The sequence below is a fragment of the Apis florea genome, unplaced genomic scaffold, assembly GCF_048593485.1.
Source record: "Apis florea isolate Af1SG1 unplaced genomic scaffold, ASM4859348v1 contig_2835_pilon, whole genome shotgun sequence".
In the NCBI taxonomy this organism is placed as follows: domain Eukaryota; kingdom Metazoa; phylum Arthropoda; class Insecta; order Hymenoptera; family Apidae; genus Apis; species Apis florea.
Window position 1 is genome coordinate 56338 of NW_028256652.1, and position 26778 is coordinate 83115.

Below are 26778 nucleotides of genomic sequence, written 5' to 3' on the forward strand. Positions count from 1 at the left end.
CGAGGAGAAAAAGAGATAGCCGCGTTTAGTTGGATCGATTCTAGCAGGAATAAAATCAATGTTTGGCCGGTTGCAAAAGGGTTTCGCGACAGACGTGCGGGGGAGGTGTCCGGCGGAGGGCGTCGAAGCTGTCGGTCGCAGTGATAGCGTGGCGCGCACGGATTATCCGCTTCCCTGTCGGTAGACATTGCTCGATTGAAATCTACATCGGTGGTCACACATAGCCACGAACGCTTTGCGGCCGAAGGGGGCAGGTTGCTCGTTAAGGGCGCGGTCTCTGACGAGTTGGGCCACAGGTCAGGTTGCCCACACCGATTCCAAGCAACTCTGTCTCTCATTTTCTTCGATTCCATCCCCCACCGTTTCGAACGCGGTTTACTTTCGTTTTGCGATTTAATCTTGTACGAGGCGTTTGTTGATTCAGCGTGAACGAGACGAAAGTTGTTTTACATGTACGGCACGTGGTTTCGTCGATATTGATATAGTGGATAAATGAAATAACAATTATATATATATATGAAATTTTGTTGCCAGCAAAATATTCCTAAAATGAATAGAATTGATTATACAGAATGATATGTGCCATGATTATTTGAAACGATTTGTAAATTATTTATGTAGAAATGGATGATAATCGATACATAATTTGATGTCATTAATTTTTTTGCAAGGGAACATTTGTTGTTATTATATTAATTAATTATAATAAAATTATCAGTTCAAATGATAATTTGAATTTTATAAAACGTATTATGTATTCTTCTTTCTATATTTTTTTTTGTTCTTCTTATAAATCAATCTCATCATAAATTTAAAAAAATACTTTCTTAACATTGATACTTTTGTTTCAAATTTTACAAAATTGTTTAAAATTTACAATTGGATAAAACAATGAATCGTTATAAAAGAAACATTACAAACAAATATACAAATAACATTAATAGATTATATTAATAGCAACATGTTTTAAAATCATTCTCTCTCTCTCTCTCTCTCTCTTTCTCAGATAATTCTCTCAAGTCATAGTCACTGATCTGCGAGATCACTTTCACCGAGAAGTTTGCACGTCGAGATAAGAGATCTCGGGCACCAGCAAGTATTTCTTGTCGGCTTGCTGAAACATCTGACACGAAGATTAGGCTAAGCGTTCGCGAAATTATCTTGGAACGATATGCAAATCGCGGCATAAATGCTAATTGTAATTGGCCATGAAATGAATTCAGGGATCCTTCGTGTAGGGACGCGACGTCCTTACTGCCAACCTTTGGCTCGATGCCTCCTCGTTTATGGCGACGGGAGAGGTTTGTTTGAAAATTTCCTTTCCCACCTCGTTCCCTGATGTCCCTAACCCAGGAGGAGATGTCGTTCCGCCGCGCGATAAAACGAGGACAAAGCTTTGCTCGCGATTAACAAAAGCGAGTAGGCCGACAAAGAATCTCGTGTACACACTGCGTCGTCGTTGCTACGAAGAAAATTTAACGCGATACGTGAGACGAATGAAAAGAAGTTCTATCAAAAGATCTAGCTCTCATTTTTAAAAGGAAACACGAGCGAAGAAATGAATTTCATCTTGCTATTTTTAATAACTCTTTTAATAGAAACGTTTAAATTAATTACACAATCCTCCCCCAACAAAGAAAATCTTCCCGTCTCTCCTAACTTCTGTCACGCGAAGAAGACACGCGAAATTGTCCATGGATTAAGATGTCTCTCTTCCATTCGTCCAGCGACGGAGATATGCCGTTGACAGTTTGTAAATGATCCGCGCGAGAAAGGAGAGGGAGTGGAGGAGCTCGAATGTGGAGCAGAAAGGAAAACCGGGGGAAACGGAAATTCAGAATACGAAGAAAAGGGAAAGCGGGGTAAGGGATGGGGGTTTCTCCCGTTAACTATTCATCTTCGCGGCAATCCAACAAACTTTCCACCCTTCCGTCACCGTTCCCCCTTTCCAACTTCGAATGCTAAAACTGTCGCACCAACCGTGGTGTCGTAAACATAACTCGCGATCTCTACCTCTTAATGCCTCTCGCCGAGAGCGTTCCGCCATGATTCGTTCCATCGAGCTCGATCTTCGACTGGAATTCAGTTGAGGGCTGACAACTAAGGGTGGGATAATGAAGAGACGAAATTGATTTGCACACGAACGATAGAAAATAGGAAAATTGTGAATATATTTGAACAACTTCTTAATAGAAATACGTTTCTATCAAAATTTTATTTCTAACTCAAAAAACATCCAGATTTAATTTCAAATTTTCCACGAAAAGAACGAAAGAAAAATAAAATATATCTCGACAAATATTATTTCAATTCGAAACGACCTGTTCACATAAAACTGTCCATTTTTCACGAGAGAAACGCTTTCGTTGCAATCAAAATTCTACCCCTCGTATAATAATTACTCTCGGCTCGATTATTTAATATGCGAGCATAGTATAGACAGCTGAGACAATAGACAGCGTTTAGCTAGCGTTTGATGTGAATCAAGCAACCCCTCCCTGTCGCACTAGGAACGGATGAACGGACAAACGGATGGACGGACCGACGGACGGCTTGTCATTTGCATACGATGAACCCGTAGCAGCGTTAACTGCTCGGGGACGCGGAACGAGCTACAAGTCACCTGGTACCGGTAATTGAAACGAGGGTAGCTCCGACCGAGGGTCGATCCAAGAGACAATCAGTACAGGAGAAAGTTCTTTCATCGGCCGAGCAATGACGAGCCCGGTACCTTCATCCGGGGAGGGAACGAAAGCGCTGATTAACGCGGCTACAATTTCCAGTTGCCCCCTTTACACGATTAGTTGTGCGGTTTTGCTTCACTTCTCGAAGAAGGAATGTAAAAAAAAAAAAAAAAAAAAAAATTTCTTTTACGAAGAAAGAAGAATAATTGTTTTGGACTTAAAAAAAAAAAAAAAGAAAGAAAGAAAAAAAAAGAAATATGCAAAAGGATACTTTGTAGAAATTGAAGCATAGCAATCGATAATAGTAGCAAGTTTCTAAGTAGATGAAACATACTCCAATATTTAATATATACAATTGTGTAAGAATTATGTAAGATATATAAATTATACAAGATGTTTACACATAAATAGTCTTTGTATAAGATATGGAGAATTAAAGTAATAATTATATTTATTACATATAATTATTTTTTTATATCGCATTGGATAAATATAAAAACGTGAAAGTAGATTAATTTAAATTTTCATGTATTTTATACTTCAACAATAAATCATTCCAATTGCGTAAAGTCACGGATAAAACTTGGAATTTCGCGTGAAAAAATTTTTTTTCGTGAAAAGAACCTCAAAATTTCATCATCAAAATTCATTCAAGAGATAGAAGAAACCGTACCAATGAAGTCCTTTTTTGTCTTATGCCGATATCTCAATCCATTGTCGAGATATAGAGACTCAAAGTATCCATAGCGCTTAAGAGAGATTATGAATGGACCCAGTGACCTACATTTTTTCTGAAAGTGCGTACTACTTCCAGGAATCGCGTCTGTCGCTTGTCTGGACTTTGGAATAGGTCAGTGAGACGAGGTGCGAGCGAGAGGTCCGAGTAAGCGACAAGGATGAGAATAGTAAACAATCAAAAATTACACTTTTCTTTACACGACGATATCTCGGGAACCGAAAGTCGTATCAAGATAAATGAAAAAGCGTTTTAAAGGGCAAGCTTCCGCGCTTCCAACGGTCTTTCATTCGTTGATCGAAAGTCACTATTTTTGGAGTTATAGCGGCTTAAAGTTTTTCTAATTTTAATACGATTTAATCAAGTTCTGGAATGAAATACGCGATAGATATATTTATTTCTGGAAAGATTCCGCTTGTAACGATATTATTAATGATACGAAGAGAGGTTTGCTCGAAAGTGATTACTGATTTGCAAATGTAAATGTTATTATTTTTGATTTTGAATAATTCAATTTATCACATTCAACGATGAATCATTATTATAAGAATATATTTACTTTAATTTCTTCCTTTTAATACTGCATATATAGTTTCATGATAAATGTGAGAAAGTTCTGAAGAATGACATTTCAAATTTAACTTCAGTTCGTCTCACCGTAATCTCGAGAACTTTTGACAGACCGAATATCTTGAAAATTCGCTTAAACTTTGTTGTCGGAAATCAGTTCCTTTATACCTGTTAGACAAATATTTCACACTGTTCATACAAGTTTCCTACTGTTAACAAATTATACGCTATCTTTTTCTTTCAATTTTAGAAGAACTTTATGCATTTATATAAATCAAATACACATTACCGTGTATACAACAATATTTTCCTTTCTCAAATTCGCAATCCCTTTTTTAATAGCCAAATAATTCAATTCTTAATTGCCCACGGAGAATCGAAATACTTAGCGAACAAACACCCTTTATCAGAATACAATGGCTCAAACCCAACTTTCCATCAAACTTTGACGGAAAGGAAAATCAAAAAGTTTGAATCAAACCCAGCCCATATCCTGTTAGCCATAACTCCACTCTTAAGAAGAAGGAAGGGAAGCAAGAGTACAATGCTGGCGATCGTCCCAAGAAATCTCCACGATCCTCCCTTCCATCCATCCACGCGCCTCCAATATTCCTTTCCACTTCATTAGGTTTAATCGGCTGATTTTTAATTACTTTGGACGCCCGGGGTCCACCAGGAGGAAGAAGGCAAGAAAAATCTCTCGTGTCAAGGGGCCTTGTCGAAACGGTTAATAAGTCCGTGAAAAGGGTGGAAGGACAGTGGGGAGTGGGGGGAGGGGAGGGGGGGTAGCTCGCGCCCTTGAAACTTTACAGACATTGGTAGCAATGGAACGAGAGCAGACCGGATGGACAAGGGGAAGTTTAATTAAATATCACACGACACATCATGGGACGAGGTCGTTGGCAAGTAACGTCACCCGCACACCTGAAACTCTGAAAAGTTCGAACGAAATGGACTTCGAACGGGACCGCCGGTTGGTTCCGCCGGAAATGGGCGGAGAAACCAGCGAAAACCGAGGCAGACGTTAATCAGATATCCCTTTTTTCTATAAATCCAACCCAACTCGGGAATTTTTATTCGGATACACTTATTCTCCTCTTAACGGCCGATCCAATTCGCGGAGGATACTTTGGGCGATGATACGGATACCGATGGAAATCCTAATTTCCCAATAATTCTGTCGAATGGCCGATTATACGGCCGATAAACGTGATCCTGCGTGGCCTCTGAATTCTGCTCGAAAGAGGAAGAGGGAGGATTCTGTGAATTGTGCTTTTGACAGGGAAGATTTTTCTTGGTAAATGAGAAATCCTATATCTTATTATTCTCCCTTTTCTCGGATTTTATTCCTTGATAAATGGAAATCAAGCGAGAAAGTTAAAGGCATTAATAATAAGTGAAAATCAAAATTTTTCTCATTGCTTCTTTCTTTTAGTGTTTAAATAAAAATTCTCTCTTTTCTTTTTCTATCTATTAACTGATGATGATTTTGTCTAGTGATGACAATATCATTGAACCGTATTAATTTCGATTCTCAATTAATTTTTAACAACTTTTGCATCCCTTTCTTTGTATTTTATACTTAATTCAACTACAATTCCTAGTTCATAAAAATAATATATATCTCAAATATTTTCGATTAAATCTTATAATCCATTCCATACCTTATCATCACAATCACAACAATTCTAATTTCTAAATCATAATAATTCTACACTTTTCATCACCAATATACGAATTTTATTCTCGAGCTGACTTACTTAAAAATCGATATCACTACGTTTTATACAAATAAATCCATTCGATTAGTTTCCACCGATCATCCATTATGTATAGCGCCGCAAATACGAATACGACTCTAACCTCGAGCAAACATCGTCCTCGGCGATTAGAATGGCCTTCGTATCAGGGTAAGAAGTCCTTATCAAAGACCGTATACGTTGCCTTCTAGCCAACATGCTCCTGCCACGACGATAAACATTTGCCCCGGCGTGTTTACTCAGGTCTCTTTCTCTCTCTTTCTCTCTCTCTCTCTCTCTCTCTCTCTCTCTCTCTCTCTCTCTCTCTCTCTCTCTCTCTCGCCAAACTCGATCTCTGCCACGTCCGCGCGAATTAAAAGCCCATGAATATGATAAGAATGTAAATTTCACCGATGTTTGTCCAACGTTCGTGAAGCAATCTGCATAGGCGAGCAACGTAGAAAATCCACTATACGTTTAGTTATGTCCTTTTATGCGTATAACTATAGGGAGTTAATTACGAACCGGAACTCTCGACATTCCAGAATGACGAAGCTTCGACCCTTGTTACGCTGAAACGGGTTTAACGAGTGGCTGAAGTTTATCAATGCCGTCCTGAGTTAATTTCGAATCAAGAAATTTGGAAAATTGATGGTGGTGGAACAAATAGTGGACAGAAAGAAAGATGTTCTTTCTTTTTATATTTTTGTAAATTGTATTTGAGTATTTAAACTGTTATTGATTATTGTTCCATCTTCATCTTGTATGAACTTACTAAATTTTATCATGAGCATTAAGTTTTTTTATTATACAAAAAGAATCACTTAAATCGCATGAAAACTGCACAAAAAAAATTTTTTACAAATTAAAAGATCTTAAAAAAAGATCTTTTTTTTTCGATCAAGTGATCAACGTGAGTTCCACGTGCGGATTTTTTTCTAATAGCAATGCGTTCCAGGAGAAAGAAAGCGACCCTTCCGTTTCGAAAACGTTCGATTAATCCACGGGATTTGCTGGCCAACCTGTGTGCACCGTTCAATTATCGAGGGGCTCTTCCGCCTCTCTTACTCCGCGTTAACTGAGTTGTTGCCTCGATAATTCGTACATCGGAGTATCGGCCGTATCGCTGGGGGTTCACCGCATTAATTTGCGGCTCGGCGCGGGAATTTCTGTTAACTCTATAATCCGAAACTTACAGCCTCTTCATCGAATGCTTGGGCGACAGCTCAATTTCACAACCTCGTGAAATCGAGATTGAAAAAGCATGGGTCCGCGCTACCTTTTAAATGCCCGCAGGGGAGTATTCGGTTATTACGCCATTTATTTCGTATGTGTAGTTCAATATTTTCATGGTGATATCTTTGATCGTAGGATTTTTCAATTTTTTTTTCCTTTGTGTTTGATAATCGATTGTTCAGATATATATATTGTTTATCGAAAAAGATATATTAATAACGACACATGGAAGAAAAATTTTATTGAATTTTAATTGTCAAACTAATTATATATTAACACGAATTGAAACAGAAATGAAAATTGTTGTATATTAAAAGATATATTTCCTGTTACAAATTATGGTTTGCTTTTATATTTAGACAATTTTCTGTTAAATATTATATTAAATTTCGAAATTTTAAAAAAAATTTTTTTATAAGACAGTGTTAAAAAAATGGTAAGTTACTAAAGAATGAAAAAAACATCACTATCTTTGATATTCTATTTATATCAAAATCCGAATACAAGTAATAAATAATATTCATCCATGATTTAAATATTAAATTATTAAATAATATTCTCAAACCTTCTTAATAGCTTCTTATAGAACTATATTTCAGTTTTTTATATATTTCTTCTTAAATTTTCCCCAACCCCAGTTCTAACATATATTATCATCGTGACACCAAGAGAATATTTTACCTTAAATCGCCATTTTCATGAAATCTTTTGGCTCCAACTTTCATCGTGTAATCACGTACGTCATCATGGCATTCACTAGGATCCACGTTATTATACGATCAAGAGTTTGGCGAGAAAGAATTTCGCACAACAAAGAGAGAAACGGAGACAAGAAGAGCTTGGCAGAAAGTTGGCCAGATTTTGTGCAAAAGCCAATCGATAAGCGGAAATCCGGAAACGTTGGCTGCTTGTTATCATCCAGGCAGAGGATAAATCCTTGATTTACAATCGTTCAAAGTTTATTCATTTTAACATTGTCTCGCGAAACGATCGATTCTACACGTTTTAATTCGCGTGTACCGACTCATTACGCGTTATCAAGAATTCATGTCGTTATGTGTTCTTCGTATTTTAGGATTTGTATATCGAGGTTTATTATCAGTCGGCCTACGTGCATACCTCTCTGGACTGAATCTGTTAATATCGAGGCAAATATTGATTTGCAAATATGGGAAGTTGAATAAGTATTTAAACACAGAGTTTGGTACTTTTTTCGAGTGCATAATCGAAAGAGAGAGAAAAAGAGAGAAAACGATTGAAAATCTGAATAGCTTCGTTTCGAAATATTGTTCTTAATTTACCGTGTGATGTATCTCTGAACGAGATTCAAAGGCAAATATTTAGAATCTCTGTCTGTATATGGTGAAAGTTTGAAATTTGAAATGTTTAAAATATTGGACAAATTTATATTTCGAAATTGAAACGAGACAATTTATTTTATAAGTTAATTTGAAAATTATTTCACTATTCTCAAAAATTTATTATATTTCTATACACGCGTTCTTTATTCGTAATTTTAATTAATAAAATTCGTTACAATTTTTGCAATTATTAAAAATATTACGATTTTTCGTTACGTTAATTTTTTTTTCAAGAGATTTGATCAGTTATTCATATTAAATTTTATTCTAATGTTTATTGTTATAAAGAAAATTTAAAAGAAGATTTAGATGAGATATTTCTTATCATTTCTTATATAATCATTTATATAGTACATTTAAATACACATTATAGGTCGCTAGACGAGACAAGCAGTAAAGAAGCTTGTAAGCTTGTAAGCTTCTTTTAGTAGGCTTTTGCGGCGAGATACGCGCTAGCAAAGCAGTAAACTTCCATCAGGTCACAAGCACAGATACAAATACAAAAGTTATGCACCACTTACCCGTGTAAGGTCGGCAATAGTTGCGATTTACTTTGCTGTAGATCGTCGGCAGGGATGTCTCAGCTCCTGGCTCGACGTACGCCTTGTTCTTACTATCCTTTGGGTCGCTGTATTGTTCCACAACCTCGACTTCCGCCTGAAAACAGAGCAGAAGATCGTTTCCTTCCGTCACAATTCCGCAAGAATCCCATAATGTCGACTGTTATACTTTCTTCCATATTTATAAAAATATTATACTTTCTCTAAAAATGTTATACTTTCTCTAATTCTATCTATAATTTTTCAACATCTCTTAGAATCTTCGAATTCCAGCAATGAAGAAGAATAAAAATCTTCATAAAATATTTGGAATCCTTTAGAATCCATTGAATTCTAAAAGGAAATATTTTCCAACTCTTTTAAATTTCCAAAAACTTGATAGAAACATATTAATCTAAACATTTTAATCTAAATAAACTTTGTGTTTATGAGTAAAAAATCGTCGAGTATGTACATGAAATGGATTCATTATAACGTGTAGAAGCAGTTTAAAAAACTTCTCCTTTTTTTTTTAAACATTAATTAAATTGTCTTTTTTAGACAATAACAAAAATAGAGATAAGGGTCAGTCTCTTGAGAGTCATTTTATTAAGCGCGGAGATTAGACACAATATCTTGGAGCAAAACAGAAAACGAAACCGGGCACACGGTTGTTCCCTCTCGAAATAATGACCGTTTAAGAGGAGGAGAAAGTTAAAAATGTTTATTCTACAACTCGGTCGGCCAACGCATTACCGCAATTGGCCGTGCTCAGAGCATGGAATTGCGTTGGACTAACGTGTCGCGTGCTTAGTCGAAGAAACTCGTGCAATAACCCCCGTTGATGGTATCCCCAAAGGGTCGAAGCTGGACGTTGTTAGCCAGCCAAGCTTTTGCTAGCTCGATGCCAAATTGGTATTGTTACCAACCAAATAATTTGTGCCGCCTAATTTGATGTTGTTTTCCACTGGTATGTAAGAATCTTATTTCTCGAACGAATTCCTTCCTTTTGATTATAGTTTCTTATTTATTTTTTTCATGGTTGTTTGCGAAAATAAACGTTTAATTTTTCGTTTGTTAATTTTCTTTTATTTTAAGTGTTAATTATTTTTGCTTTTGTGTGTTATGTTATCTCAATTATTTGGAGAAAAATATTATATTATTATACAGTATCTATTTGTTATATTTGTAAAAATATTAAGTGAAATGATAAGTGTTTAAATTCAAATGAGATAAAAGTTATTTAGAAAAATACATTCTAAAAAAATAAATGGAACATTGATAAACATTATAATATTATATTTATATAATATAATAATGTAAATATTCATAATATTTAAATAATTATAGGGTAAAAATAGGGTAAAAATAAAGAAATGATATATTTTTTAATTTTTTAATAATAATATGCTTTTTCCGACAAATTTGACAATTTCATTAAAAACCAGAAACAAATACTACTTTAAATTACACAGAAAACACGAATCACCAAAAAAATTGATATACACGCAATTATCAATATACACAAAGGTAAACAACCTCATTCTACGTCAAATCCATTCCCTCATTTCTCGAATCTTAAAGAAAGAAAAAAAAAATCCCATCCATCCACGAATCCTCCATTCATCTTGACCCTATCACTCTCATTTCCTCGATCTCGAGCAACGTCCACGTTATTAAACAGGTGCGTGCACAATGGGGCGTGTTTCGATCGATCCTCCACCATCCAAAAGAAAACCTTCAACAATTCATGAAGGAGAGTTCGCCAACTTTCGATTTTAATGATAATAACGATAATAGAAGCAATAACGATGGCCTCTGGCTTCCCTTCCCCTCCGCGCGACAGAGAAAGAGAAGAAGAAGAAGAAAGATATACGAAAGAGAGGAAAGAAATATTCCGAAAGGAAGGCGTCTGATCAATGGCGGCGGAAACTTCTCCCTTCCTCCTCGCACTTCCGCCACAAGCTTGTATCACGGATCGAGCTCGAAGAGAGGAAGACAGACGAATTGAAATGACGAAGGCTGTTGCAAGGCGTGCGAGAAGAAGACGGGCAAGACAAGTAGCCTTAAATTGAAAGAGGCCAAAATTGGAATTCTCCTGCCAAAGTTGAGCGTCGTGGCCCCCGGGGGTTGTTTCGAAACCGATTGCCTTCTGGCTCTATCTCCCCCCCTCCCCCTCCCCTCCACCTTCTTTCTTTGGTTGGTGCTGGTTTCGTCGTTGGAACAGATAAATTCGTGGATGTTTATACGGAAATTACGAGGGTAACTTCCGCAGGCGAAAGAAGTTGGGAATTTGTCGGCGTGGCAAGCGAACCGATCGACTGTTGAAAATTCGATCATCTTGCCGATTGATTCGACCTTAAGCTTGAATATGAGACACGTACCTTGGAGATGACTATGTTGAATTTGAAGGAGGAGTGGAATTGGAACATATAAACTTGTTTTTTGAAGATTTATGATATGAAAGAAAGTTGACAAGTTGTGAATTGAAATAACTACATCGAGATAGCAGCACGGTTTTTACGATTTATATATCTTTTTAATAAAATTGAAAAGTTTAAGTAAATATTATGCTATTTTAAATTCATTTTAATAAAGATAATGGTGCATTACCGTGGACAGTAATACATAATATGTTCATATATTACCTATACTACTCGTGTTCCTGATGCATCAAGAATCGATTTTGTTAGCTGATATGTCAGCATGTAAGTGGAAAAAGACAGATTGAGGAGAACGATATGGAACAGTTTGAAATGTGTTTGAGCAATATGATCGATGAACCGAATCTGGTTGCCTGACGTATCTAGGTATGCATGATATTTCGTGGTTGAATGAAAATTAGAATTCTATAAGATTTAGAGTGCATACATAAGTGATATACATAAATTGATGAAGAAGAAATTCTAGAAAAAAAAATTTCCTTAAAATATTATTTTTAAAGTTAAATCTTTGATCTAAAATTAATGCAAAATATGTCTTTTAATTACACAAGAATTTCCTATTGTCCATAGTTTAAATTCACTCCTTAAATCGTATCTATGTTTGAACGAACTTTGTATAGAATTTTCAATTTGAAAATGAAGTTCAAATGAGAGCAATTCAGTGAGGAATAACGAAGCTTCCTTTTTTTCTGCAATTTTGTATTTAACTAGAGAATACTTAAGCAACGACAAAATAAAGCGAGCACTATAAAAATCGTTTTAATTTTATATTACTACGTAATTAACACAATTTCCCAGAAGATAAAGAGACGATAAGATGCTCGATTATCGGGCTTGTGATGAATATCGAAATTTGCAGATTATGAAGCGAACGATTATGCGAATCAAGATTGATGAACGAACTTTAATCAACGTATTATTATTATATATACACCAGAAACTTTCAGAGTTCAATAAGAGATAACACAATAAAGCGAATAAATCATATAAAGGGAAACAAATTTATTTTATTTACAGGGAATAAAAAATTTTAAAGAAAGTAAATATACGTTATTTAAAATATACAAGTAATTTGAATAAATTAATATGACATAATATAATGAAAATAAATTATAAATTTGAAGAAATATAAATAAACTTTGTATCATTGTTATTTTTAATTAATAATGTTATTAAAAATGAAAATAACAAATAATATGAACAGATAAATTTATTTGAAGATAAAAATGTTTGCAAAGAAATTATAAACTGTTTGAGAAATAAATTGATTTGTTGTATTAAATAATTTATTGTATTATTCCAAAATGGAATATAAAAATACAGAATATAAAATAATAATCTTCTATAAAAATAACAAAAACAAATTTTTCACGTGAGATTAAGAATTGTAAAATTCAAAAATCAATGGAACATTTAACACAGAAAAATAACACAACAGATAAATTATGTTGATTATGAACGATCATTGAACATCAAAAGTAAAATCAAATAAAAACAAAAATGTTAAAACAACACGTCTTTAAAATATATTAATATCTTAACAATATTATCTATGACAGATTAAATAAAATATAAATTTGTAAAATTTGTTAAGTTAATTACAACAGGCCCAATTTTGTTATGACGTGTGCACGTTAAATCCCTTCGAATTTTAAACATCATTATCACAGACAGCATTAGACCACAGTTAGCACGAATAACTACGTTAACAGTCCGCCAATAATCCCATCGGTTTATCGGACTTTAATCCGATTATACGATTATATACGTCGTATTATAATTGACCGCGATTATTATCCAGCCCATAATCTCGCTATCGTGCGTGTGATTCTCGACATGTACGTATTATTTTGCATTACTATATATGCACGAAATCAACGAAATCCGCTCAATGGATCTTTCAACGTGATAATTAAATTCACAAAGTGAAGAATTAAAGCTAGAAACTAAATAAAAATAAATGGCCTTTCTTAAAAAAAATTCGATTATTTCATTCGAGCTGAATAAGAAACAAGGGGTCCACAACCTTGAGAAGTTTCGTGATCTTGCATAATATCGCGTGAATTTCGCTGTCGAAGGAGTTTAGCCTGCAAAGATTAACGCTTTGGAAACATATCCGATAATCTCTTTAAAATACCTCTATCGAGATATTCAGTAATATCGAGAATCTATCTTTATAGTAGAAACGAAAGGAGAGAGAGAGATTTCTTTTATTTCAATTTAAAATAAAAATATTTGAACAAGAAATTCGAGAAAGGAATTATTCTAAATTGATGTCTTAATTGACTTATAATAGTTACGAATAAAAAAAATAAAAATTATTGTAGTGAAATATCAAAATTATGTTGTAATAATTAAATGTGAACTTACGTTTTAAATTAAACGTACAAAGGATTGTGAGAATTTAATTTATCTTCTTAATAAATATAATTAAAAATAAAATAAATTCTCTATTAATAACAGTGTATCATTATATATCTCGTATATATTTAAAAAATATTTCAACAAAAATATATATATCAATTAAAGCAGTTTGAAGATCCAATCCAGAATCTACGAGGGTAAACTGCCATAAATAACAGTACCAATAACGAGAGGCGAGGACGACGATGGTGTTTATTACCTTGGGAAAGAATCTATGGTATAATAGATCCTTCCTATAACGTTTAATAGTATTTCATACAAGATATTGTTAAATTCTCAAAAAGTTAAAAATTCTCTTAGATTTAAATTCATTAGATTTATATAAAAATGAAACAAAAATTTAATTACATTAAGAAAAAAAAAGGAATGACCATCAAATGAAATAAAAAGCTTTTTCTCTTTCAACATCAATAAATATAAAAAATCACACAAGATTTTGTCTTCTCAACTCAGAAGTATCAACTTCTCGATCGATTTACCAAAACTACCCTTCATCCACCAATTAAATATCCTCCGAAGCTAGAGTACTTAGGAAACAATAAATCCCCTTTTCACTTTCACGGTAAATAAACACAGCATAAAAATAAACCAATAATTACAGAATCTAAAAAAGAAAAAGAATAATCGCCAAATAAAAATTGATTCTCTCTTTCTCTTACACATCAAGAACATTGATCGTTACATCACCAAACAAACTACCCTTCATCAAATTTGTATTGCATATAAATAAATGTTAGTATTAAAAAAAGCAAGAATTACACTTAAAAAAAAAAAATAAATAAAAAAAGATTCCTTTCTCTCTCTCTTTCTCTCAAGCAATAAATATGAAAAGAATCACGTAAAATTTCTCTCTTCTCAAATCCAAAGCATCGATCGTCGCAAGATCACTCTTCATCCACCGGTTAAACATTCTGTGAAACCTCTGAAGATAGAGTGTTTAGGAAACCATAAATCCCCGTTTCACTTTCACCACCACGCGACCGCGAAATTTCCATCGCTAGGAAACAAGGATCCGTCGCCTCGAACTTTCCTCGCGCGGCAGGGCTCTTTGTTAAAGTGATAAATGCGACCTACAGCCCGACCTCACGCATAAAATAAAGCGCTAAAGTATTAAGTAGGGCTTACGAGAGGAGCGGGAGAGTCGTAACGATTCACCCTCTTGAATCAAGTGGCACCCGGTTTCCTCTCTTTGTCGCCCTCCACCACCCTCCACGAACCACCCCCCTTTGACACCACCGTTGCGACGACGAGCACTTTCGTTTCGAGGGACGCCCACCGTGGTGACACAACGAGGCGAAGGAAAACTTTTCTTCTTCTCGTAGCGACCAGGTGTCCCGACCTCTTTGTCTCCTTTTCGTTTTCGATCTTCCTCTTCTTTACGACTCTTCTTCTTTAATCGCGGCAGTAACTTGCGAATGATGTTCGCAATTTGTTGATGACAAGGTGCAAATGAATCGTGAACATCGTTTGGTGGAATTCTAATTTTTGGTTTTTATTTCATTTTATATTTTTATATCGTTATTACATCACGTGATTTTTGTTTTGTGTATTGATGAGTAAATAGTAAAAATTATATGATAATTTTTTTGGAATATTGTTCGAGAAAGAGCATAATTTAATTTTGTTAAGGATTTTTATCGCGCTCTTTTGGAACGACAGTTTTGTATTCTCATTAATTGTAAAACAAAAATTCATTTGGAATTCGTTCTTAATTATAAACAACTCACTTGATCAATGTAACAAAATTCACCAAATAATATTAAACTCAAAATACATTCTTAAATTCTATGTAATCAAAAAAAGAAAAAAAGGAATACCAACTCTTTCAAATTAATCGGTCAATTACATCGCAAAACTGTTTCCACTCCACATACTCAAATTCTATTTGATCAGAAAATATTCCAAGGACTTCTGCACCAACAATTTTACTCGCACCGGATCCAACATTCAACGTGGAAACCTGGTTTCCGCGACAAAGCGAGACCAGATTCCGTGTCACGTGCAGGATGGTGTCGGTAAACGCGGTAAATGCGACGTCCTTTCGAGGACATCAGGGAGCACAGTCAAGGTAAGCGGTATTTCGACTGCAGAGAAACATTTAGGCGTTCCGCTCCGGGCAAACCTGAGCACCAGAAGCTGAGTGGTGGAACAATTATAAGCACCGCCGGAAGTCACCTCCATCTCTCTTTTCACCCTGCTCGCGCGATTCCCTTCGTCCTTCCGTTCGTTCGTTCGACCTTCTTCCACCCCTTTCCACGCTGCCAGTCCACCCTCCATCGTGCCCAGCGGGTATTTTGTCACCATCGTAATTATATTTCTCCCTTCAACCGATTCTTCGACCGCCGGCGACGAGAAAATATCAATATTGTAGGACGTATATGGATCGATGCTGAAGACGGTGATTCGAATCGTGATGATTCGAGCGGAGTGGATTTTGATTAGGAGTTGAATTAATTTAAATAATCGATTATTAAAAAATTTCAGATTCTTTTTTTTTTTTATCATGTTGTATCTTTAAAATTGACGAATCTATATCAACGAGATTTGAAGAATTATGTTTTCTAAAGATTCTTGTTTGTCGATACAACTGTACGTATTAATTCTGTGCTCAAAGGGAGGAAGTCGTGCTTGAGTGATGAAGTGAAAGATCGATTTGATCGAAATTTTAAACAATTGATTTTGTTACTTTGTTTAGAAAGATATTTAAATCATGATCAAAGCCATTATTAAATATTATTGGTATGAAAGAATCAAATATAAAATTAATGATATACGAGGCGGTAAATAATATTTCGTTGCTCGAAATCCTTGTGTATATTTTTTTATTTAATAAAAATATATCTCGTATATCTTTCCGATTTGGAACGAGCGTACAAATATTGATATCCTTTATCGATGAAAAACAAGCGACGATAAACGAAATGTGATACCGGTGATACGATTAACGAACAATGCACGTTTATTGAATCGAGAGAATCCGAATAAAATTTGATTGAATACCAATACATGGTTGTGTAGTACGGTATGTGTAGTAAATGATAAAATTTCCATTTTATAATTATATTTTAATTGTATATCGCATTTTGTTTGCAAAACGAAATTTATTCCTCCGCGATCGCGAAATTCTCACGAAAAATATTAATAAGGTGATTTTAATCTCAAATATTTATTTTGAAATGTAATAATACTCACGTTCTCTACGGTAGGACTTGGAAGCGCCCACTGGACCGTAGAAGTTGCAGCCGCAGCACTTGCAGGACGTCTTTTATTAACAAAATCGACTGGTAGACTGTAGTCGTCGCAAAGGGAAACCTGAAAATTATGAATTTCGTCAATGAACTTGATAATAATTTAAAATAGGAGATAAAACAAATCTATTTCATAAACGAATAATAGGAGAAAATAATAATAATCCGATTTGGAATATTTTGATGCTCGCATTGGTTAAAAAAATATATATTCTCGAATCTACTTCAACGAAACACTACAATAGATAATTTACTTGGTTATAATAATCCAACGAATTATTATACCTTATATCTTACAAAGATACAAAGACAATTTCATAATTCAAAAAAATATTTACACGTTCCCGCGAACAACCGCGATCACAGTTATTAACCTTAAAATCAATTAGCCAAGCCATCATATCTAACACGGCACGCAGTCACGCGGTGAACTCCGCCCGGGAATAAAAATATTGCCGGGCCGGTCATTAAGGGGACATTTCCGAATTAATTCGGATAATCGTCGGGACGGGCTTCGCTATGCACGCAGGAAGCCCCTCGTTCGCAACAATTTCCCTCGCTCGCTTCGAGGGAGGGAAAGGGTGAAAAAAAGGAAAAACGAAAAAAGAAAAAATTACCGGAGCAGCACGTTGTTAATCCCCCTGCAACGTCCAGAGCAACGCTCAAGGTATATACCACCTTCTCGCTATGCCTCGGTGAAAATCTCGAATGGAAGGGGTGTAAAAAATAACAAGAAAAAAAAATCGCAAGAATAAAGACCGGGAGAATCGGGATAGATAACTATATACACGCTATGGGGGGGTGGAGGGTTGATGCCATGCCGAGAGCGGCGCGAGAATTTCTGCCACTCGACAAATCGTGCGGGGTAAGCACACGGGAACCCATCCCTCCCTCCCTAACCCGGCCCTAAGTCCCAATCGTCGAGGACCGGACCAGCTCATCAACGATATTTACCGTCTGCCAGGAGAATCGATCTATCGATGGGTCGCTGCTGCACACGGTGCCACCCTCGTCTCTTCCTCCGCTCTCTCTTCGAAACGAAAGCCGTGGTGGCCAACGGACCACCGCCTACGTCTGTGCGTGCATATAAATCGAGACAATCGCGGATCCCCCGGGGGCGGCTTATCGCGCTGGAGTTGAGCCGCGGAGGGGTGGACGAAGCGAGCGCCCCCGGGGAGACCGGGCCACCCAACGTGTCGAGGGTTGGAAGGAGACAGGGAGTGACACGGAGGATAGGGACCATGAAGGGTTGGAGCGTGTATCTGGGGGGGAGGGGGTTAGTCCAGAGCGGAGACCCTACATGCAAATGGTGCGCATTTATCGTGAGCAAAGAGCTGCGTATGAATATGTGAAGTGGGAAATGAAACAAAACGAGAGAAAGAGAGAGAAAGAGAGAAGGAGAGATGTCGGGGGTGGAGTAAGATCGGGTGCTGGGTTGAACGAAAACGGAAATGGACGGGACAGAGGGTGGTATCTGGCGCCGTTTCGGGGGAAGTATGATCGGAAGGGTGAAGAAGACACGAACGGAAAAGTCGAGAGGCGTTTAATGATCGACGATCGTCGATTCGAGCAAGTTGGGTAAGGGATTTATTTTCGAGTGTTTTTTTCTTTTTTTTGGTCCGCTTCTCTTTCGCAGATTTTTGCAGATGTTTTTGAGGGAGAATCGAATGCTGGGATAGAGATTTGTAGAGATGTTTCGCGAATTATTATAGCGCGATTTGTTCATCATTTGGAAATGATGAAGATAAATATTTGAAACGGATGAATAGAAATATATTTTTTTATTGCTTTGATATGATGTAAGATTTTGCGAATTAATTTTGTTTGAAATAATATTTTTAATGTACATTATTCTGAAACACGTATTTATATGAAAAAAAGTAATTATTTGATAATTATTTAATCATTTAAAATCTCGTAGAAATATTTCAATTTTCCTAGTTATTAGGTAAATTGATAAAATTTGGATACAAATTAAATATTTTCTCTTATTCTAATTTACTAAATTTTAATCTTTTTTCTTTTTTAATCAAAAATTAAATTCTTTTCTTTAAAGAATTACACAATCGTGTTAATTTTCCCCAGAAACACAATATGCATCCTTTCTAAATCGCGAAATTGATGGTAAATGGTATATATACTGTTAAACTTGGTCGGCTTCGGGGTTAAGTATCAACCTCCCTATACGGAACAGAAATACTTCCCTTTCTACGGAGGAAGCCAAATAGACGAACTAGGCCGACTGACCATCATGGTATCATGGTATGGGGATTGGAATCTGGAGAAACCGCCAAATAGCCTGCAGCTAAAGGGTACCGTTTCAAATTATCACTGTTTGGGAAGACGGTGGCGTGGCAAGATACATCGCGCCATCTTTCCTTGCAATATTCTACCAGGGAGAAGTTTACTCTCTCTCCAATGTTTCCGGATTACATTTTCATATTTTACTTTCTCCCTTACCGTTTATTCGAGATACCAATTTAACGTATCTCATCTTTCATCTCGATTTCTCGAATATCGTTTTACAACAACTTGATAAAAATTTAACTTTATATCAATAGATATATAAATATGTATCGCGCAATTATACCATCATTGACATTTAATACGACACTCTTGAAAAAGAGCAACTCTTGCATATCGTTGAATCAAAGAAAAGAAAAAAAAATAAACAAATTACTCGACAACCTACCACGTTTTATGATCCATTCAAAGCCGAACAAAGAAGCAAAAAAGGAGAAAAGGTAAAATCGGCTCCCTCTTCAAAGTTCTGTTCCCTTTGCTGTACGAGCCAATATACGAGTGTTAATTCCGTTCATCGAGAGAAAAAAAAAGAAAGAAATAGAGAGAGAAGACGCGAGGGTGAAATCGCGATCCCCCTCGAGGGCCTTTTTACGGATCCCTCGCTCAGATTTTCGTCGAAGGAAATACCGTGGTGCTGACTTGCTCGACGTCGCATTCCGCCTAGCCGAGATTAAGCGGGAATATTTAGCAAATGTTTCGTATAAATCAAAGCGGCGCAATATGTTTCGAGTTCGGAGCGAGGCTATGTAAATTCATGGTAATATCGGCTGGCCACCCCGCGGAGAGCGAAGAGTTTCGATTCGAGGAAGGGGAGCGAGGGTGGACCGAGAGTTAAACGAACCGGGAACCGAGAAGGATTCGATAAAGATGTAGGTGGGTATTTATTTTCAATGTTATAAAACGAAAAATAATATATTCGAAAATGAGGAGATTTTTAATTTGTGAAACGTTCTTCGAATTTCGATTTATTTGTATTACAAAATGTAGAAATTATTCTAGATAGATTGTTTTTTTGAATAAAACTTTCTTTATGAAGTTATTATCTCCTGTTACATTGGAAGATGACTTCTTCTCTTATGGAATAATTTAACAATCGAAACAAAATATTACATTACAATGATACATGCAATTGTAATAATTCAGTAACACAGAAGAAGGCAAGAGAAGAAAAAGACACGTTGACAATGATAAAATGGATTGATGGAATAGTTTTTAGAAAGTTTTGGTTAGAAAGAGAGGAACAAAGGTAAAAGGAGACGGAGAGAAAGAGCACGGCCTAAAGAGGGTAGCAAGCGCGTATTTCATGAACCCCTAAAGCAGCCCTAAGCATTGCTGCAACCGCCACAATCCCATTCATTCTCTTTATGGGCTCCCAAGTATTCGGGAGCGGGCTTGAATAAATCGGAAATTTGCCCCCGGGAAACGGGCCACCCCCGCAACATTTGCCTACGACTTTCGAACTGGTCACTCGCGTTTACTCCGCCCCTGCTGCACACGAATCGTCGAACGATATGACTTATCGTTCTGCACGTTGTGTATGAGCGGTAATTTTCGCTCGAATTGGTGGTAGTGGATTAGCTGGAACAACTATTTTTGCTTCTCGCACCTACGATGAGATTATCGCTCTTTGTGCATTATTATTGCTCCGAATTTTTATTCAAATATACCTTTTCATTGAATTATATATTATGAACGAATTTAAAATACTAATTACAATAATTGAGAAGTTGCAGTTCTAAGTAAAGTACATTCATAAAGAATCAGAAGATAAGATATCCAAATCAATTTAAAGATAAATATATATATATATAATCTAATCAGATTATAAGTTAATTTTTTCACATAAAACATACGGTAGAAAATATTGATAAATTATAATAAATAAATGATTTATTGTATATATTGTGAATTGTAAATAATTAAAGTAAATAAATGTAAGTGAATAAATTTTATGCAACATATAATTATATATATATTAAATATTTTAAATCGATGCAATTTTAAAAAATGTATATCTTAACACGTAATAATACCTAAGATAAAAAAATATACGAACGTCGAACATAGTTGAAGCGACTGCAGGAATCGGCATAATTAATATTTCAAACATAAATCACGCGAAATAATCCAAGAGTTCGAAACTATGATAAAGCGAGGGAAGGAATGATTCCATTCCTCTATCTAACTATGCGGAGAACGTGTTTCATGAGACGGTGAAATGCTCTAAGCTATTTACCGGCTAAATATCGCTAGACAGAAGCTATAAAACATTCTGCTAAACCTGCAACCATAATTCTTCAACGTCAGACGCTGTTTTTCCAGACTTTGTTTTTTTTTTTTTTTAAACATTCACATATTGGATTTATGATGTTTTTAATTCATTCGAGATGAGAGAATTTTCTTTTTACACTAGAGATGTAAGAATACAATTAACGATAACGATTATACTTAAATTTGGGAATTAAAAGAGGATGAATGTAATTTTTGAATATTTAATTTTTATTACAGACTGTGATTAATAGATACGAGTGATGTTTTTATCAAGAGGTTTTCAATACTTTCGTGATATACGACAATCTCCTAACAATTCTAATTAAGAAATTAAAAAAAAAAAAGAATATATATCACTTTAACATCAAGGATATATTAATTTTTCAATTTTTAATTATGATAAAACGTGCATGAAAAAATTATAATAGATGACGTGTCAATATATTTAATCGGAGAGTTTAGAAACAGACGAATTACGCAAACAGATCGATCGCGATGACACAATTAACCCCTAACTTGGAAGGGTTGAAACTTGAATAGCTAAGGGTCTTGATGGTGAAACCTGCACAGAATCCCTAAATGCTCGTTAGTAAACTGTAAATTTAACAGCTCATGGGCTAATTTGCATTTGAATCGAGGTACGTAAACTGTGCGGCGCAAAAGAATTCGTTATGTGACCGTAATGTTAAGTTCTTTTCCCATGGATATATCGATTTCTACATTCCCTCGTTTAATCGTCACACCTTGAAATAACAAAGAATAATAAAATGTATTTCAAATAATATGAATATTCATTATCATCATATTCATCGACATTATTCATCTCTCTCATTTTCTTTCAACAATTAACATCAAAACTCAGGATAATCAATCAGCTCGCTTTTATTCCCATACAAATATCTTCACTTATTTAGTAAAACAAATTCGTTATGAAATCTGTTCAAGAAACCTTTGTTAAAGAAACTTTTCCAACTGCTTTTACCACCAAAAGACCAAAGAAACGATTCTTACCCTTTTTCCACGCGGAATGCTCCCTAACGAATCCCGTCGCGAGCGAAACAAGAAATAAGGAGCGAGGAGAACGAAGCTAATAGTGATCGATGACGAGTGAAAGGTCCCAAATTCGAAATCTCTCTCGGAAGATGTTCATCTCGCAAGCGTAGATATATCGCCCTCGAGACGGTACAAGGTAAACGCGTTAAAGTTTCACGAGGTGAAGGGCCAGTTGCCGAGGCCGAACTTACCCTACCAGCTATTCAACATCGTTTTAGCGAACCACGTGGCCACCCTTCAATTGGATTCGCTGAATCGAGAGTCGCCTTCGACTCGTTTTTCTTCGTTCGTTCTGCGTTATATTAGTTGGTCCCGTGGGTGACGTTTCACCGAGACTAGAAAGAGTTGAAAAATTATCCCCGATCGCTTTTAACCCCTGTGACAGAGATGGAGTTATAATAGCCTCGAAACCGTGGCGTGGAATGTGCGTGATAATGTATGGGAGAAGAAAGATGACTATATGAATTTAGAAAAGTTTATCTTCCTTCCTTGAAGTTACGTGTTTCATTGAGTTACGTGGAATAATGTTCTTCAGAATTGAGATGACTGTACGAGTTTGAGAAAGTTTATGAGTTTCAAGTGAGTTTTTTTTTTTTCTTGACAAGTTTATTGAGCGAAGGAGGATGTAATATCCTTCAAAATTGAAATAATGTCAAATGTTCACAAGTTTCTTGAAAGTAATAGTTTGTAAGATTTATTTCGTTTATCTTAAACTTTTAGTAGTTTTTTTAACAGTTTAAGATTTCGAAACTTCTTTGAAAACTTCTTTTATATCCTTCCAAGACATTCTGCTTTTTTTTTTTTATTTATATTTTGCTACCCTAGCTTAAATTCACTCTATCATCTGAAACTTTTAACATTTTTAACAACGTTAAGAGATTTAAGAACTTGTTCAAAATAAATTAACAATTACGAATTTGTTTCTAATCGAAAATTTGTGTCATCAACAATTTTCTAACTATTTTCTCTAATTCCAGATATAACTAGATATAAAGATCCCTTGATATATATGTATTGATATATATCGAGAAATAACAAAAATTTTTAATAAACATTCCTCGTTTAGAATAAAAATGTAAAATTCGATATAAAAATTTTCCAAACTATAATTTTCGGTAAAGAAAATAATCATTCCTCCACCAATAATCAAGGAAAAAAAAAAAAACAAACACGAGTTAATCGAAACCGAACTGGAGTCAATCCAAGATGGTTTAGAATCGAAATACCATCGAACGTCGATAGAAAGGAGCAAGGGAGTGGGAAAGAAGAAGTAAAAGAAATAGCAGAAGCTAAGAAATTCCATGATTTCACGAAGGCGCGGTCCCTTCGTCTTCATTTAAACGGATTCGCGTATCCCTCGGTCCTTTTGGTCCTTCCAATCGGACAGAAATGTGCCACCGAAGGACCACCACAGACCTTTTTGTCGCGTCTCGGGAAAGGACCCCGTTCCAGGGGTCACCGAGGGTCTCTTCAAAGAGAGAAACTCGCTTCTCAAAGTCTCTCCGAGAAGAGAGACTCCGGGAGCCTCCTGTAGAACGAGTGGAAACGGGTCTATGCAATAAGAAGCTGGACCAGGGGTTGTCAGAATGGTCTCTAATCGGCCGGTATCTTTAGATCCAACCGTCTCTCTTGCGATGGTCTCCTTCTTTTCGCCGACGTCTCAGACCCCTCCCCGACAAAGCTTCTTTAACGAGTCCCTCCACCCTCGCGGAGATGAAAGAACGCTCGTGAATATTGCGCCTCTATTTAATCACCAGCAATTTCGCCCATTGTACTATGGCAAATAGGTTTTCGGATGATGTATAACGGTGCTCTTTGCTCTTGTTGTTTGGAATTGTTTGGAGTTTTGCTTGGTTGTAAATGAATGTTTTGCGTGTTTTGTTTCTTTAGTGAAAGCATAACATTAATTATAATATATATAATAATGTTAATATAAGATGAAAAAGATGTTGGAGCAAGATTACATAACATCAAATTGAATATAGGTGTACATACTTTTGCAATTTCAATTTTTATACAGATATTTTACTATCTTTCTATTGTTACCATTTGATATAAGATACAATGAATGCAATTAACTTTGTTGGTTCGTTCTTTTCACGAGTATAATTTATTTACATGTAAATTGCATTTGTAAATTGTTCCATCATCCCTAATAATTTTATAATTTTGAAAGTTTTATCGATCAATAATAACTACTAAATGTTAAGTTCTCTCATCGTCTTATCCGCCCCAAAAGTCTTCGAAACTTTCGAAACAAAGTCAGCCAAGAATAGCCAAGCACTCTTCAACTACCACATTTCCAAAGGGATGAAGAACCATCGAAAGGACACGACGCTCAATTATACGAATGTTAGGACCTAACCTCGGCCCCTAAGATCTTGAGAAACTTGGGCAGAATGATCCCCGAGCATTGCGTGTCGTCCGTTGAAGTGTGTCTCCACTGGTTGGACTTCCAACTCCAGGTGGACGAATTACAGGAGATCGTTAAAGTTTGCAAAGCTTAAACTTCCCCCTTCGAAACGTCCCTACCAGGTAAAAGTTTGAACGTTCCTCGGAAAATGGAATACACGAATTCCCAACGATGAATACGTAGGATGAGTGTGGAGATTGCTCTCGACGCCTGGCTGGGGGAAATAATTAACTTTTTCCAACCGGGAAGACCGTTGTACGAATATGAATTTTTTGGCCAAACTTCCGTTTGCTTTTTCGTCGAGGGGAACGAGCAATGTAACCATCCGTTGCACGATAAGTGAGCATTGCAAAAGAGTTTGTTTAAATAGAAACTATTATTCGAGACTGGGTTAAAAGATCTTGTGTGGATGAATTTAATTTTTATTGGAATTAATTTAAATGAAAAAGATAAGATTTAATTCTGTGAGACTATTACAAAGAATCCACGTATTTTAATTTTCTTAGATTTATAAAATTAATAATAATTTAGCACTCAATTCGATTGAATCCGATTATACGCATGTTTCTTTATACAAATCTTGCAAGAACAATCCCAAAGAAAAAAAAACCGCACTGTTACATCTCCTTCAGGACGATTTCACACTGAGACGTTTATTACCAATGAGAACGTCTATTACCTTCGATGCTTTCTCACGATAATCTGAGCAGCCCGCAGCGAGGAACGTAGCTGTCCGCGCGGAAGGGTTGAGCCGTGGCGTTGCAACCCCTGCAGGTAGCTCCCACCACGCACCCACACGATGACTCGCATCCATCCCGTGTAGATACTCATAGAAACGGGCGTGATTGTTCCACCGGTTTCTCTATTGGGATAAACGTCGACCCCTCCTTATCACCCCTTATCCTATGATGGAAAGGGTCCTTCCACAGTCGCTGGAACGGAACCCCCATCGCCTAAGGGGCTGCTAATTGATTTTAGAAGTTCCTCCTTCGGGCCGTCCCCCCCTTCCTGCGCTTCCCTCTTGTATACCGAAGGCTGAATTTTCGAGGAAGACATCGACGCTTCCTGTCGTGGCCATCGTCTAAGAGTCTTGGCTCCTAAGTCGTCTTAGAGCAGCAGTATTTCTCAACTCATCATACTTTCGATTTGTTTGATTATTTGTGCAACGTAATTAATATGTTGAATACGTTTACATTGAAAACGTGGAACGCTTGGAGGGACGATAAAGTAAATAGAAAAGTTTGGCACGAATTTAAAGTGTAATTTCTAATTTAATGTACGAATCTCGAGTTTTGATATTTTATTGGATACCAGTTTTTGTGCATTCGTAGGATCGATTGAGAATTGGGAATTTTTGTAAAACAGAGAATGGAAATTTTCAATGCTTTACTTATAGGGGAATAAAGAATGCATAAAAATTATTGAAATTGTATATTTTTTTATATATAATTGTGAAAAGATTAATTCAAAAAATATTGGGAAACACTATGTTAAAGATCTCTGGCCATACGACCCTTGTTTCTCGTTAAACGGAGCTCAATAGAAGCCTTCCCTTCATCCACGAAAATCGAAGTTGTATCAAAGTCATGATAATAACGAGACGTAGATCTGGAGAAATCAATTTTGTTTCTGTTTGATGTTTACGTTCCATATTAAAGAAAGAAATATCGTACGCAGAGGATAAAAATCAACGTAAAACGAGATTGTAAAATATAAAAGTCGAGATACGATGAATTTTTTAATTCTTCAATAATAA

At 35.9% G+C, this 26778-nt stretch overlaps 1 protein-coding gene across 3 annotated transcripts in view; it reads right to left on the reverse strand.

Moving 5' to 3' along the window:
* The window catches only part of hwt (SH2 domain-containing adapter heavyweight), a 206999-nt gene that overhangs the window by 32775 nt on the left and 147446 nt on the right, over positions 1–26778 (reverse strand). For all 3 annotated transcript variants that reach the window (XM_012484577.3, XM_086907134.1, XM_086907133.1), the window contains exons 3-4: positions 16926–17045; positions 8848–8983 (exon numbers count right to left, since the gene is read on the reverse strand). In XM_012484577.3, coding sequence (XP_012340031.2) covers positions 8848–8983; positions 16926–17045 — 256 coding nt within the window. The remainder of the gene's footprint in view (positions 1–8847; positions 8984–16925; positions 17046–26778) is intronic.